The 16,731-nt window shown below is 44.8% G+C and overlaps 1 protein-coding gene across 9 annotated transcripts in view; it reads left to right on the forward strand.

Moving 5' to 3' along the window:
- LOC120949156 (mushroom body large-type Kenyon cell-specific protein 1) overlaps window positions 1–16,731 on the forward strand; it is a 118,341-nt gene that overhangs the window by 33,484 nt on the left and 68,126 nt on the right. Inside the window, exons 1-2 of one of the 9 annotated variants that reach the window (XM_040366224.2) lie at window positions 10,416–13,022; window positions 14,661–16,026. The exons of 3 other annotated variants lie outside the window; for them this stretch is intronic. Coding sequence is in view for 5 of the 6 variants with exons in the window: in XM_040366218.2 (XP_040222152.2) it covers window positions 15,980–16,022 (43 nt within the window). In the remaining variant the exon portion in view is untranslated. Of the gene's footprint in view, window positions 1–10,415; window positions 13,023–14,660; window positions 16,027–16,731 lie in introns of those variants that run through there. 5 more of the 9 variants (XM_040366218.2, XM_040366222.2, XM_040366219.2 and 2 more) reach the window with 5 other exon arrangements.

A 16,731-nucleotide genomic window follows, 5' to 3' on the forward strand; every position in this document is an offset into this window, starting at 1 on the left:
GTGTGTGCCAGACGAGCAGACAGGGAATGTGGCAACCGTTTCCGATGCTGGTGGTAGTAGTGTGCTGCATACACACAACGCTCGGCATGGAACAGGCAACAGGTTTCCGTTGCAAGTAGGACCGAAAACAGCGACAAACGTCGACGCCATCCCGAGCCGGCAGTGGATTGCGGACGGCAGTGAGGGTGAAAAGTTTTCTTTCCAGCACAAAATCGCACCATCAAATGGTGCGACGCCGTCGGTGCATTGTTGCCAGTAGGTCCTTGCGCGTTTGTGGAATGTTTGTCGGTTTCGGTCGGCGATGGCGACGGAGCAGAAACAGATGGCACGGTGCATGGTCTTTTCACACAAATAAATCAATGAGGGATTTTCAATATTGAACCGATTGATGGATGGAACCGTCTCGCCCAAAATTGGTGGCAGCAACGTAATGGTGGGTAATGCGTCATTCATTCAATGCAATCGATATCGCCTTCTTCGAAAATTGCGAGTAACAAGTTGCACGGTGTAGAGAGTGTAGTGTATAATCTTACACTTTGTTTTGCAACACATATGGAAAGGATGATATGGGATTTGGATTAAGTGCTGAATTTTGCATTTGAATCGGTTTGCAAGTTTTCATGATGTAAGGAGTTGTTTCGTTTTCCTTAAGGTTTTTTTTTTAAATCCCAACCTACATTTTAAAAGTGATTATAATTTTGTAGAAAAGCTCATTGCAATGCACATCAAAGGTGTTAGAAAATGGTAACATAAAATAAAAAGTTAGCAAGGATTTCCTAGATTTTGAAGTTGGAAGCATAACAATTTCTTTAAGCCCATTTCGTCTAGTGACTTGCGTCTGCTAGCAGAAAAAACGCTCTTCTCTGCTCAAAACATCACTGTTTTGTATCGTAATCCCCTATCCCGTCGTTTCGTTCGGTCTCTTTTACAAGTTCAAATTCAACTTCAAACACTATTAATTGGCAGCATACGTGCGACTCCGTCACGCATTCATCTCGTAACCCTCGAGAAGCAACTGGTGGTTGCTCTCCGAACCGGTCCTGCTTAACGTACTCACCTTGCCATTATTTGCACTGTGGACCCGGCTTCCCACTATGCACTGGAAGTGTGGACCCGGCAATGTACAAAATCACTTAATAACTTAATCCTTTTAACCGACGAATCTGACGAGCGACCAAAAACATTTGCCCAAACAACCGAAAACATGTGCCGGACGGACAGTACCAGTCTACACGCTGGTACGCTCAGCCCGGCAATCACGGTACGGCAAACGAACACGGTCTGCATGGCACCGGCAGGACACACACTACCGTACCAAAACGATACAGTATTCTCGTCGTTTGGGCGTAGGCCGAAAGTTAAATGGCACCCAAATCTGCAACGATCAACTTTTTGTGGGGTGAACTTTTGAAATTGATAGAGATAACCGGTCGTCTGCATTGGTCGTTCGGCTGACATGGTTCATGTGTGGAAATTTTGTGTGCTGCTGGTGTACCGTGCTCATTTGAAAGTGAGTATTTGAGGCAAGCGATAAGGATACAACATCCTTCAGCGCAGCTAAACGGTCGAAAAGGAGTGCAATCGTACGGATTGCCTCTCAAGAGGACAGCCGCTGACCAGAGTCTTGTACGTGTGCTCGGTTTTTCGGGAAAGTGGGCACTTTTTGTATCCAATCGTCGTTGCAATCGTTGTCGTGCAAGGCGAATGGTATGCCTCGCAAGCACAACGATAGAAACAAGTGGTTCCTGTCCAGCTGCACGTCAGACGTTGGCAGCATTGGGCACGATGCAACAACAAAGCCAGTCAACCGGTCGTCGCTGTAGCTTGCTATGGTTTTTTTTTGTGCCAACGAAACCGTAACCATAAACCAACAGAATTGACCATTTTCGGGGTAAATCTGTTCACCCATACTCCATCGTTGCCTTGGCGCAGTTGCACGGAAGTGTTTGAAAAAGGACTCCAATGAAAGCAACCTCAAATACAAGCTTCAATAGCATCAGCCTGTTGCGCCTTGGTGCAACAAATGCAGAGGCAAATAGAGAGAGAGAGAGAGAGAGAGAGAGAGAGAGAGAGAGAGAAATGCATGGAGAGTTTTCTGTTTCGATGCAGCTGGCCAGACAATTGGTTTCAGGCTCGGCGCGTACGGGCAAAACGGAAGCCAATTTTCCCATCACCACCCGCCCTGATAGCAGTGGCAGCTTTTGGTTCGCTCCTGTTTTCTGTGTCTTATTTTAGGCGGTTGGCAGTTGGACAGTCGCTTTCCTTTCATGAGAAAAATCCCACAAAATTTAAGGCGGAAACAAGCTGGCAGACTGTTGCATACGACCAGTTGTGGCTGTCGGATTCGTTTCCTGTGATTCGTTCGGGTGCTTGCCTTTCATGGGTTGCTGTTGGAAACGGTTGAACGTTGAAGTTGGCAGAGCACAACTTCAGAGCTGTGTCCGTGAGGCGCTGAAGTACCTGTTAGCTTGGGCTGTTTGGGAAAATGTTTTTTTGGCCTAGTTTGTTTTCATATCGGCTGTTCATATCGTTTTGTAGGCGCTCATCTAATACAATTATCTACAATTTTGTTTTGTTTCGAGCTTAAACTCTATGAACCGTTTCCATACCACTTACGATTGAAAGGATTCCGACAGGGAAGTGGTACTTCAGGTGAGTTAAATTTCCCTTTCTCTACCAGTGTACTGTTTCCACCAGGCGTCTCCATTATCCTCTGAAACTCTCCGCAGGGGTTCAATAAAGAGTGGCAGAAACTAGATACATCATGACTTTTCATTACAAATAGGTTTCCCAAAAAACTGTGTTAAAACTGCAAATGATTTGCTTTCCATCCCACACCCCGTGAAAGCTGCTGTTTCGCGAAATTTAAACCAAATAACAAGTTTCACACGCCAGACAGTTGACTTCCCGGAAGGCGGCATTATTTCTGGCGGTTTGTCTTTGCTCTTCGCTCGCTGTCATATGATGCGGTGGAATAGTGGCCCATCGAACGGCACACGAGGCTTCCGTGTCGCGCAACGGATATTGTTTGTTTACGCTTCGACCAAGCGTACATTCGCCAAAAGCTCGCGACCTGGCACGGAACACGATGGGAAGATAATTTCATCCCCGCCTCCGGTAACCTTCGGTCGCGGTGCACTTAGAGAGGCCACTCGCCTCTATCCGTGCAATTCTGTGCACTAAGCGCGTCAAGAGTACTCCAATGGTGGTTTGGCGTTTTTCGATGGTGTATAATGCCGTGACGCCGCCGTTATGACCATCGAGCTCACGTTGGCAGCATGCCAGGCACCCGTTGGCGATGGCAAGCCGACGCTAGCTTCGCTGGCGGAAACACTTGTTGATGGTCTAGCCCAACCGTCAGCCGTGCAGTCTGTGCCGGTCGCATATCTTGCACTGGGGCACTGGTACTGGGGCAAGCGAGCGGAAGCGGCCTACTCAAACCGAACCCTTTCAAAACGGCTTGTAGAAATTGTCCCGGCAGGAGAGCGAATAGCGAGCACGGGATGCATACTGGCGCAAGAGATAGTGTCGTACTGGCCGGATGAATGGAATGTTGGCAAAAGTTTATGTCTTTTTGTCGGTGCTGTTGTTGGTGTTGCTGTTGTTGCGGTTGTTGTTGTTGTTTTTATTGTTTTTGTTCGTACCTCTGCCGCAGCTACCGGTCTGGGCGGCCCACAATATTTAGCTAGCTGTGTGAGATGTAGCCTCGAGGCAGAATGAAAAATATGGGGAAGAGACAGTTCATCACTAAACAGCTAATCGACTTTCATGATTATCGTACAACCAGCACTGCAAGACATAATCACACGCATGTTTTACGATCAAAAAGAGTCCTTGTAAGTATGGCTCATACAGTAGATCGTGTTTATGCAGCGTGTATCGCACTTAGAAAATTGAGAGCAACAGGTTGTCACCGCTATCTTTTGTTCTTCTCAAGTTGCTACTGAGCAAATAAATGGGACGCCATCACCTTCAACGGTTTCACTATGCATGCAATCTAAAGCATCTGCTGCAAATTGAATAGCTATTTTAAGATGGTTATTGTTCAATCAAAATGTTTAATAGGTTTTTTTTTATATTATTGTGTGTCTACCATTATAAAAAAATAATATAGAAATTTTTAATAATTTTTACCATAAATGAACAAATAATAATCATACATAAATACACATTAAACCTAATGGGGTTGAACCACAAAGACAGATCAAAATTCAAACCCAATATAATGGTATCGGAGTCGTTGAGCCATCTCTATCCAAGCTGAATGGATCTTTATCCAGGCTGACAAAATCTCTATCCAAGCTATTTTTATTTCGAAAATACTATAGGTTATGTCTGCAAATTTGCGTCTCCAGGACCGGGATGAACGCTGCTGGATAATGAACGTTCTTTTATTGGAAACCATCATCGATACATCACGTACAGCAGAAAAGGCTATCGAACTTCCAATCCACACTACCTCTGGCTTGTTTCCATTTACCGTACTGACTCCTAGCAAAAGATCAATGCCTCTAGTATGTTTTGAGCTGGGTGACAATTTTTTTGGTTTTCATCGCGTTGTTTGTCCATTTCCATCGCTTCCAATTTCGAAGACCAATCGTTCGCTTTTTTTGTACTGCCAAAAGATGCAACAAAGCAAATCGACAAAAAAGTAGTTGGCTTCTCCTATTCTCCTGCGCTCGTCGATAGGGACGATGCATGTCCCCAAGAGTTCGTTCGGTTCGTTCGAAAACAAAACAAATGGAGAAAACCACCCTCACCCCAACCACGATTTGCGATGGTTTCTTCATTAGAAATATCCCCGTCGCAGCTTTACAATCGCAAATGCTAACGAGTGAAAAAGAGCGAACGGTCAAACAAAAATGCCAAGCTATACTCACACTTAGACAACGCAACGAATCCTCCAGAGGGCCTGCGAGGCAAGGGAAGCAAAAATTAATGATTTTTTTCACAGCCCATCCCGCGCTTCTGTCAGAGCTCCCCCTGTCCTGCTTTTATCCATCCGCGGCTCTCGGTTTCGGGCAGGATCTAATTTTTTTCCTCCCCTTCCACACTGCGCCGGTTTCACGTCTTCAATTTAAAGTTTTGCCCAGGACCCGGACCATTTCCGACAGTCCGTCCAGGGCGAGTCCCGGGACATTGCACAGCACACTGGCGCAACGATGCGCTTCCTTATGTGCTTATTTATTATTCATTTTCATTCTACACGCCACCGCCGACGCCAGGGATGGCACTCGGTAACGAAACGCGATATTGCTTCGTCCCTGCTTTTGCACCCTTTAGTCCGCTGGACGCTCCCTTTGGCCACAGTAGCCACCTAGCGCCCGCTTTCATGTGTGTGCGAGCGGACCGTTCGTCTGTGCCAGTGTAGTTGAGTGCACTCGTAGGGTCAATGCAAAAACCGAATATCAAAGTACGAGCTGCTTCTCTTCCTCAATTTCGATTCCTTCACCATGTATACTGGAACGGAGCCAAGAAGGGAAATGCCACCCGACGGGCGAGAAAAGCTGAACCAAACGAAAAGAAAAGCACAAAAAATGGGATGGTCATCCTTTTCGTCTCCACGCATCCAGATCGTTTCGTTGCCCGGGGCTCGCCTGCCTCTTGAGCGAGATGTCCAGTTGGGTTCGGATTTTTAGTAGAGGAACAAACAAAAAATATTGATGATATCCGCTTCCGCCTGTGCCAAGACGCAAACTATCAGGCCAGACCCTGGCTAGCTCTAAAGCGATGAGAAAAACGCAGAAATTGACGCACACATATATACACTTATACTGTCGCACACTGCACAAAAAAGCATCGAAGAGTGTATAAAAATTGCATCAACCTTCTTCACACCCGTTGTACCACCACACTTGGCCACATGAAGGAGGAGGAGGTGGAAGGGATAGGAGATTGGGAGTTGATTTTTTTTCCAGATATGCTCCTCAGTTTCCTAGTTCCGTAGCACTAGTTTGTCGATGCCAGCTATAGCTGTTTCTTTCGCGCTCCCTTCCGATAAGACTTGTCTTTCCTTCAGTTTCGTTATTTTTCTCTGGTGCCATGGAGATTTTTTCCTCATTGCAGTTTCACCGATGGACGACGGAGCGCAAGAAAAACCGAGACGATTTTAGATGAAGCTGAGCGCCGTTTTTTGTGTTGTTGCGGCTGCTGTTCCATACATTTTATTTTTTGTGGATCCGCCGTCGTTGCCGTTCCATCTTTCTTCTTCCATGTGCAATGCGCACTGTGCAAATGCGCCTCCTTACACACAGGTCCACTCACTAACACTAGCACAAGGCGGGTCAGGGTGGCTTAGTCAGGGAAACATGTGCCGAAATGGGACCAGACCAGACGTTCGTCCCAGTTGACCAACATCTCGAATGCAGGTTCGTCCACTTTGAGGGAAAATGATTTTTTTTAATATTTATTTTCCGATCTGTCCCTCAAATTCAATGGTTGGTGGTGTTGTTTGTGCATTTATTATGGATTTTAATGTGTAATTTGTTTTATGCTTAAATTATAAGTGGTATGCAAGGTCTATATTTCCTAGAAATACCATCTTTTGAAAATATTTTTTCATCCAGAGTTTATATCTTTATCTTCTTTAAATAAAATCTGATTAAATATAAAAGCTCTGAAAATACTCCTTTACGGAAGCAAAATCTGACATAACTTTAATGCGATTGAGATTTTGGTACAATAGTGAATCATCATCGTCAATACATTGATAAGTTAAAACTATAAGCTATTATAAAACTATTATGACTAATAACTGAAAAACCAGGATCAGTGGCCACGCTTTGATTCGCTGTGTTCATTCAATCCTAGCCCTGCAGAGTGACACTATGTTTGGCATTCTTTCAGTCAATATGCATCAACAAACCACCAACAGGTGGTTTTACCACTGCGTTCGACGTTAGCCTCTTTGAAGCTCTTGCTAACAGTACTCATGCTTTCTGCGGTGAGAAGCAGTGTACGATTGTGTTGCATGCAATCGATGTCTATGTTATTGAACTACTTATCCAATACATTAGAAAATTTATCCATTTTTTTGCTCCATTCCATTCCAATACGAAACGAATAGCCTCTTTTTTATAAACCGAGCCAAAGCTATGAGTGTCTTTTTTATAGTTGTATCAAGTAGATTTGAAGTACGTTTGCTAAAATTATATAAAAAAGATTATAAAAAAACAAGCATCATGCTCGTTAGGCGAAAAGCACCGACACCGACAAAAAAAAACAAGGAATCAGTGAAATAATTAAACAAGACTTTCGTTTGTTGTAGAAAATAAAAAAAAAAAAGATTTCAAAACAGAGCAACAGAGATGGAAACGCACCGAAATATAAGCACTGCTCGAGAGCTACCGCTACCGCCTTGTTCGCATGCAGTGTGATAGAGAAGCGTGTGTATATAATAACATTTGGACGCATTATGTAGTTTTCTTGCCATAGTTTACTTTTTTGCACACACAGCGTCAAACATCTCCCGGTGTTGTGGCGTTGCCTTCCCGCTTCCCTGTGCCGAGACATTTTTATAACGCTTTTTTCGGTCTGCCTTTCCTATTTTCCTGCCTTGTTCTCCTCCTTCGATTGCTAGTTTTCATTTCCTCATTTTATTATATTGTTACCCCTGCCGTGCTTCGCCCGGTATGCTGTTGCTACTCGCACTACTTAAGCTGTTAGTGTTGGTGTTGATTTTCTTTTTCGTTCGCACACCTACGGGCGAGAAAGAACTCCGCGTGTTTTCCCCCCTTTCTTGGTGCTGTTATTACATTTTATCCCTGCGCTCACCTCGTCCCATTCGTTGCACGATCGCGGCCTCATTCCTGCAAATGTTTTTAGTTATCAAGCTTCCTTGGCGAGGACGGTTCCGTTCAGGCGATTTGGCTATTTTTCGTTCGTCACTTTTCGTTCGTTCGATTCGACGCTCGTGTGCATACTCTGCGCTCGTTCGCTCAACCGTTCGTGGCAAGGATTTTGTTGTTTTCTTCGCCTTTTTGGAAGCACCGAATCCCGAAGGATCCTGCTCGTATTTGCTATTTTCTAGTCGTCCCGTCCTTACCATCTCTTATCTCCACCCTGCCTCTACCGGCACATGCAGTCACACATACACCCAAGCACTCCATCTCTATCGCACCGATCGTACCGTCTCTTTCGCCGCCCGCACACAGCTGCAAACCGTGGCATTGTGTGCGTTGGGCAATACATTTTTCCCAACTCTTTGTTTTGTACATTTTTCAAAACCGTCCTTCCCGTCCCTCGGCCATGTTATCGCAATGCATTGCATTTCGGCTTCCTAGTCGCTTCATCGACTTCGCGTGCTGCACACTTTCTCTCACTGTACACTATCTCGTTCGCTCTCACTTTTCCTACCGCAAAGTCTCTCTCACTTTGTCTCGTTTGCTCTTTTTCGGATGCATATGCACAAACACCACGGCATTCTTGTTGTGATGGCGTGGAAAAACTAGCCAGCAGGAGCACCCCCACATGCCGTCTTTTGTGTCTTGCACCACGCGCGTCCTAGTTGAAACGGGAATTCGTTAGGGGTTCGTTCAGAGTTCGGTAGTTTTCGGGTCGTCTCACCATCCTTCGAACCAACAACCAACCCCTCCCCCCTCCCCTTCTCCTCCTCTCAGACAACTTACGAAACTGAGTACGTTCGTGCTTCATCCCCATTTTCGCGCAAAATCCTGCAGGAAGAGTTCGGGTCAGGGGAGCAGGAGAAGATGTCGAATAGTGTGGCTCTAGACACCAGCAGCACGCTAAACCATGGTGCAGCAGTCCCACTTGATCGTCCTGCTTTTTACACTGTTTCGTTAAGCGGAGAACGCGAAAGAGAGAGAGTGGGTTGGGGCAATTTTTCGGAACCAACCCGACCTGCTCACCACGCACCACGTTTCCGCTATCAGCCTGCCGTCTTCTTGCACTTCCGCATTCTCGGCAATGTCGTCGCTTTTATTTGGACAAGTTTTTCGTCGATGGCGAGTGCAACAAGTGACTCTCGCCCGGACCGGGTCGATTCGGATGTTGTAGTAGTTCTCGAACAACAATACCGTGCGCTGCTAGCGATCCTGGCGTGTAGCATGCCAAAATTTCAGTCATTGCAAAGCTGGTGTTTCTCACAGTGAAGTAAAAGTGCAACTAAAGTTTTTCAATATATTTGGGGAATGATCGCGTCATTTACAAAAAAAGCCTACAGTTGGTAGAAAATATACTGTTTTACTTGTGTCCCAAACTTTTAATATAAATCTGATGATAAAACCGCTTTTTGAACAAAGAGATATTGGTGCATGCCGCCTGTTGTTAATTTGATTGCTTGGTTCATTTAACAGCTGACTTCTGTAACTTGTTTGAGAGGAAGAGAATTCGGTGGAGACGCATGGTGGTCGGAGTCGCATGGGGAATATTCATTAAATCACAATGAAGATAGATGTTTGGAAGGTGTTGCTGTGTGGATTAGTGAAATTGTGAATATATGTCAATAACTCAACTATCCTGAACTAGCAGAAACGAATAAGTGTTCCAATCGGTGTCAGTATATTTGGCTTCAAATCGTAGTGATCGTAAGTGAGATACATTTGAACTACCGTAGCTACAATATTAGAGCTCACACACAAGTGGTTAGAGCGACATGTTTTGTTTAGACTCTGAAGTGACTAATCGTGGTGGAGGCGGACTTATCAAACAGCAGTCTAAATTACCGCCTCACCACTTCCATCATCACATTCATCATATTTCGATGCATCAGCTTCATCAGTCTTCAGCATTGCATGATCTTCATCCAATTGAAAGCACATCAGATAAGATGAATAACGTTGGTGAGTTGTTTCATGTTACTTATTATATTGAAAGGTTGGATGCATTCAGAAGCTGTTTTGATATCAAAAGTCTTCGTTTGAAACGACTCGTATGGAGTGTGTCTCTGTTTATTTTCTAAGCATTCGTATGGTGACGTCACGCCTTGCTACACAGAAACCTGTTGATTTGTGTCAGTAGATGCAACTTACGTCTGCAGCATTTGATCGCATTAGATTTTTCAAGATGAAGTAAATGATTGCTAAATATTTATTTTTTGTCCTTATAGCATATTTCATTGTTTTGAAAGAAGATAAAATTTGATTTCTTGTTAATTTTTTTTAAATCACAATTTAGGTAATAATTGACACAATTCACATTTTTATTACACTGTTTTATACGTTTATAATTGCGTTATTAGGAAATACTAGTTTTTTCATAAAAGCAAAAAGACCACGCCCTACGTTTTCAGCATGAAATATGGGCATTGCACTGAAACTTGTTTGGTATTATAGATATATGATTACATTTAAACGCATAGAATAGTTTTCTTACTATTTTTAAAAACAGTTTACAATTTTTTTTTTGGAGATTTTGATTAAAATTAGAGAGAGTGTGGAAGTAGGCGGGTATCTTGCTACGAAAATTAGACTTTTTTATTAAAAAAATATTTAAGTTTAAATAAAATATTGGGCCAGTCTCGTGGAACAGTCGTCAACTCGTATGACTTAACAACATGCCCGTCATAGGTTCAAGCCCCGAATGGCTGTGCCCCCATACGTAGGACTAACTATCTTACTATGGTAATCAATCAGTCACTGAAAGCCAAGTCCATTAGTTCAAGCCTTGAATGACAACGGTTGTTGTGCCAAAGAAGAAGAAGAAATATTTCAATTAAATACCACTAAGCTCACATTTTAAGTGTGTAGTGTATTCCCCCTTTAGCATTCGTTCAACACAAACGCTTATCAGCATTGCATTTTCGCAAACCAAAACGCATACGCACACGCAATACACTATTCTTATCAAAATAAGTCTCTGCATCACGAATGCTAATCACCAATTCGCCAGCCAACCGCATCAACAACCGGGAAACTTTATGAGCTTGTGAACAGCAGTAACACACGATTGTGTTTTAACCTTTCAACTGATGAATTCAAGGCTTTCTGAGAAAACCTCCTTATCAAAAGTCCCACAAGTCCTTTTGGCGTTAGATGACTTCCAACATTATGGAAGACACCAGATTCGACCTGCTTTGACTCTTAGTCAACTGATCGTTTCCATACGGTTACGCATAATAAGGCGGATACTGATCCACTGTCAAAATTAAGTTTGCTAAAACCATTTGTAAATGACAATCATTCAGTTTGCAAAGATAATTTTTATGAAATAGATAACTATTTTCACGACCGGGATATGCATCCCAGGGAAAAGAAACACACTCTTGTCTTTCTTCCTAGTAGCTGATTACAGTCTCAAAGGAAATAAGCACCATCAAAAACAAGACAAGAACAGCGGGGACATCGTGAAGGCCGAAGCGGGAAGCGATCTCACGATGCTGCACTATTGCAAGATGCAACAAGTTTCTTCATCTCGCTCAGCTCTCCGTAGTGCATACACATTTCGCGATTCTCTTTCTCTTTCTGTCTCTCTCTCTCTCTCGTTCCGTGCCATTGGTTTCGTTTTATGTCCTTCGAACTAGCCCCATTCCCCAGTTCATCATCCCCCTGTAGCGCTTTGTTCTCTTGGACTGCTGTCTCGTTTTATTCTCTCTTTCTCTCTCTCTCTCTCTCGCTCTCTCTTTCTCTCCTCCCTCTCTCTCTCTCTCTCTCTCTCTCACACTCTCTCTTCCTCTCTTCTTTGTCTCTTCCTTTTGGGGCGCTTAGCACTTCTCAACGCATCATCATCATCTTTCATCGTCACATTATCGTCATTGGGGGGGCCGCAAGACTGCATTATAATTCCAAGTACGCAAGAAGTGCCAATTTTCTAAGCACGTTCCAGCCGCATGGCTCACCGCTCGGAGCGCATTTTGTGCTAGTTCCTTCCGCAGTCGATGGAACGAAAGAGCGAGCAAGCAAGCAACAGGCTTAGCAATAGCATTAGAGCCTGCGACCAACAAGCAGCAACTCAAAGACAACAACAACAAAATACCCCGAATATGGAACGAGCAGAGGGTGGAAGCTAATTCCTATTTGTGATTCATCCGTTACCCTTTCTTTGTGGGGTAATTTTGCTGCCTTCGTGTTTGTTTCAAGTCTTCACTTCCGAGAAGAAAGACATTTTTCAAACCACTAAATTTGGCCTCCAAAAGGGCAATAGCATGAGAGGGAGCAGGATGCCGCTAGTGAGTGAACGAGATAGCAGAAGGCGAAGGAAGGAGGCTGGCGACACGGGGGAAGAGAGCGCCTGTCGGCAGGAAAAATGAAGGCCAGAGGAAGCAATGAGACGGAAGTGCGCCAATCTTCGTCTCACCGCTGCGACCACTACCCATACAGATCTAGTACACACGCACACTAGTGAGTGCAGATGGCGATGTGTTTGTGCTGTGCCTCGCCTATCTCACACCGGTTTCGTTCTCGGAAATGCGCATCTAGTGTTATCTCGTTCTGAAGTGCATGTGCAAGGGCAAGCTGCACCTCACTCCCCACACCCTTCTAGGACAGAACTACACCCCTCCTCCCCCCCTCCACTCCTTCTCTCACACACAGCGAGAGGGGAAAACGCATTTGGTCGTTTGTTTGTTCGCAACGCGCAGGAGAATGCGATAGAGTGAGCGAGCAGAAAGCGCAAACGCTGCAGACTGAGTGCAACAAATGCAGTTTCGGACGAGAGAATTGCACTTCCCGATGCACTCGCTTCAGCACCGATCGAGCCGCGCGTTTCGCATGCGCCGTACGCGCGATGGATGCAATTGTTAGGGTGGTCATGATTCCCTGCTGCTGGTGCTGGTGCTGCGCCTGCCATCCGTGCCAGTGTTGGTGAGTGGCGGCACTCGTGAGTGGTCGTGCCCTTTCCCCACCCCACGAAAGGGGTTGTTGAGCGTGGCGGACAGACGAGGGGCGCCACGAGCCCGACAAGCGCGCGTGAACGAGACAACAGGCCGTTGCAGAGCGCGCGCCTGCTCGACTCGATGGCATTCAGTCCGTTGCGCGGCGTTTTCCCCGTTATTTTTTCAGTCGCATCAACGCACTGCTCCGATATGCACCGGAACGCAATTTCGGACGCGGCCCGAGTCGACCCGAGTAAGCCTAGTTCCTCCAGCCTGTGCACAATCCGTCAGGCTCAGTCATTTTCCCAGCACGCTGATCCGCAGCGCTTAACCCACGCGACGGTTGGCGGCAAGTGGCCCACATGTCGCAGTTGCCAACCGGGGAGAGTCTCCAGGATCGCTAATCCGCGGTGTAGGGTGTAGTAGGGTGTAGTGAAGGCGAAACATACCACATACAACACCCCATTCCATTCACTTAGTGCCCGTGGTTTTACTGTTTTGTGTGTTGCGCTTGTTTGTTTTAAGTGAAGAAAAGTTTTTTGGGCAAAAAATTCGTTGCGCACAAAACAGGCCAAACAGTGTCAGCAGCAGCGGCAAACATAATTCGTGCGCGTGAAGATGTAGTGAATTGACGGAAGTGTGTGACGTGCTTCCGGCAAGGTAGCGGCGGCTTAAGCGACCGAACGAATAAGCTTCGGGCGTTGCTGTAGAACTAGGTTGTTGGTTCATTGCGGTTTTGCGATAGTGATTGGTGTATTTTTGTGTGTGATCAGTTCATAGCTTAAATTGAGAGCATTTTGCTAGGGAACGCAATCCGTTCATCCGAATGCAATGCACACACTCGGGTGTTTGTGTGACGCCTTGCAGCATGCAGTGGCCACGGCATTCGAACCAGCAACCTCTGCTCCAGCTAATAGCAATTAATGTATTATGTGTCTTTTTTTGCGTGTGTATGTGTTTGTGACAGTGGCGAGAAACTAATGTAGAAAGATGCACTAGTGTGTATTGTAATAGCTCCATCATGTTTCTATCGTCTTGTGATAGTGCGATAGTAAGGGTTTGGATTGGATTGAAATGCAAAGTGTCGAATGGAAACGAACATAAGGTCCAACAACAATTCACCACGACTTACTTCGCTGTGAACAAGGGCTGATTCGAATTCTTAAAAAAGTGATACGCTTTTTTTACCGGTGCACAAGCAGCTGCTACCAAAACTGTAGACAGTAATTTGGCTATCGAAGCGAAAACTGGACCTCAAGAAAATGGGCACGAGCCGCCAGCTACACCACCTTCAGCACCAACTTCATGCCCCACAGAAGCAACCAAAAAAAACCCTGTGTTGAAAAAGTGAACTATAACAACATCGGTGCCAAGAGTATTGCATAAAAAATGGTTACATTTTTGAGTTTGTGTTCCAGTGTGTTCAAATTATTTTCGTCCCCAAAACGTTGTATGTCGACAATTTTTGCTATCGCTTTTAGCTAGCAAAAGCACGGTTCGGTTGTTGGTGTCGTGTAAAGTTTGTTCGTTTTCTTGTATTCGGTTGTTTATGTTTTGTTTTTGTGGGTTTTTTTGTGCACTATTTTTGTTTTGCGTTACTGCGACTTTTTGAGGTTTTACACATTTTTGAAGCTACTCGCTATGTTAAGCAAAGACCCGTTACAATCGCGCGTGCGTGTAAAGTGATCGTTGGTTGGCGTAGTTGGTAGTTTGTGTGTTAAGCCGTTTTGTTGATTCGTTTTTTAGAGCAGTTTTGTGAGAAATATTCTATTTCCTGAACCATTCCTGGTTTGGTTCGTTTGTTTGTTTGATTTGCCGTTTTGTTCCGCGCGCCGCGCGGGACAATGTTTGGTGCGAATGATTTAATGTTTTCACTTTATTTTTCGTGTAGAGTTTCGTTACTGTTTTTATTCAAACTCCTCAATTGCGTGTGCTTATTGCGTTTTATCAGTGCATCGTCTCGAATCGGGACAAGCTGTTGCAGACAGGCTATTTATGACGAGTGCGGCGCAACAGAAACTCAGTACCCGGTAAAGAAGCTACTGAATCACACCAACACATAAAAAAGCTGCCGGTGCAATCGTACGCTCCGCAAGAACAACCAACGTAGCTCCATTACTTAATCAACGGCAGTTTTGTGCACGAGTTTCAACCGTACTATAGAGATATTACAGAGGTATAGAGTGGAAGGTTGCTATACTGCCAGAAACGAAAGAAATAGTGATCGTGGCAGTTCGTTCAATTTGAACGATTTCGAAGAAATCATCCCTAGTCCGCTTACGTTGAGTGCCCTTGTGTTGCTGCTGTTTCGTAGTGCATAGTGTGGGATACATACCTTCCTCGGCCTGTACAAGTGATCGTACCTACCCTTCCGTGATCGATCCTTTGCTCACGTGACTCGCTGCCTTACTCGCAAGAAAAATTGTCCAACCGCTGATGCTGTATGTGTGCGCGTACACTACTCGCACACAAACATCATCCGAGCCGAACCGTCGCCAGTTGATGCTGTGCCCCAAGGATCGATCGATGGGTGTACTACGCGAGACTGACGCCTTCTTGCCTTCTCCATCTGTGTTCCAGCAGTGTGCGTTAGTGCGTGCGCTTAGTTGTTATTTTATGTACATATATGAAACGAGCGGTGCGCGTTTTTGTCCCACGTAAATCGCGTCACGCGGCGCAGTGCAAACGAAGTACGAAGGAGGCGAAGAAGTGTTTTTTTAAATGAAAAGTGGTAAGTGTCATTCGCAAGTTTCGCATCTTATTGTCATCGCTAGGGCGTATTTGAATTCAATTGTGACTCACCACCACCGGCTGGGGAGCAACGAACCGGAAGAGATTCATTGGTAATAAGAAAACTATTGCGAGCCGGAAAGTAAAAGTAAAGCAAATTACTTAAGGGGAAAATAAACCCCAGCAGAAGAAGGAAAAGCGCCAAAGTAGTAGCAGTTTTAGCGGAAGATCGTGAATCGACACTTTGTGACGAAGTAATGCATCAGTATTGGGCGGTGTTGCGTTGCGAAACGGCACCAAGCTAGAGCTGGAAAAGTATCCAGCCGTAAGCCAGATTGTGAGTGTTTGTGTGCATGGTGCATTGTCCCCGCAATCTCTACCTCAGCGCATCCAGCGACCGGTTTCTTGGACGAATATTTTGATGCTAGCAAACTTTGCCGTCGCATTCTTCCGATCGTTTGTTTGCCCTTCGATGTCGTGATGTTTTCCGAGGCATCTTCCTTCCTGCCGGCAAAAGATATGAGTGCGTGAGTTTTCCTGTACAACTTTCTTTTCACTACGCGTTTCTGTCTGTCTCATATTTGCTTCACTTTTCGTACTTTAGCATCACTGTCGTTGGCTAGCAACAAAACAAGTGATTTGTGCTCTTGTCATTAACCTCACCCCATGCAGTGTGTATGTGGGTTAACTTCTCGACTGATCTTTCCCACTCTAATACTATATTTTTCTACCTGTACATATTAATTTTAGTCTTGGTAACATTTTGTGATAATTAGACACAGATCTCTCGGTAAGAGTACAAGAGTAGTTTGTTCAATTCAACCAGGCAGACAAATAAGCATGTATTACTAACATCTGTTGTATTGTAAATAATTAACTACACGAGTTACATTCAAATTGATTTTGATTTTGATTGATTTTTAAGTCAACTTTTGCTAGCTCTTTGCAAAGATGTTTAACACATCACATGGTTTTGCTAGCTTACTTGGCAAAGATGTTTAACACATCACATGCCGGCATATAAGGCTTTTGTTACTTATTGCCACGCAGCCGTATATTCAGTCCTTGCTACTGGGGGACGGTCTATATGAGGCTTAAACCGACGATGGTCATGTTGTTAAGTCATGCGAGTTGACCACGGGGCCGCCCCTTACAAACGGTACAAGACGTATAGCTTGCTGATCGTAGTTTTAAAAAATGAAGAGTCGTGAATAATCTAATTGATTTGTTGA

Source organism: Anopheles coluzzii, chromosome 2 (assembly GCF_943734685.1).
Source record: "Anopheles coluzzii chromosome 2, AcolN3, whole genome shotgun sequence".
Classification (NCBI taxonomy): domain Eukaryota; kingdom Metazoa; phylum Arthropoda; class Insecta; order Diptera; family Culicidae; genus Anopheles; species Anopheles coluzzii.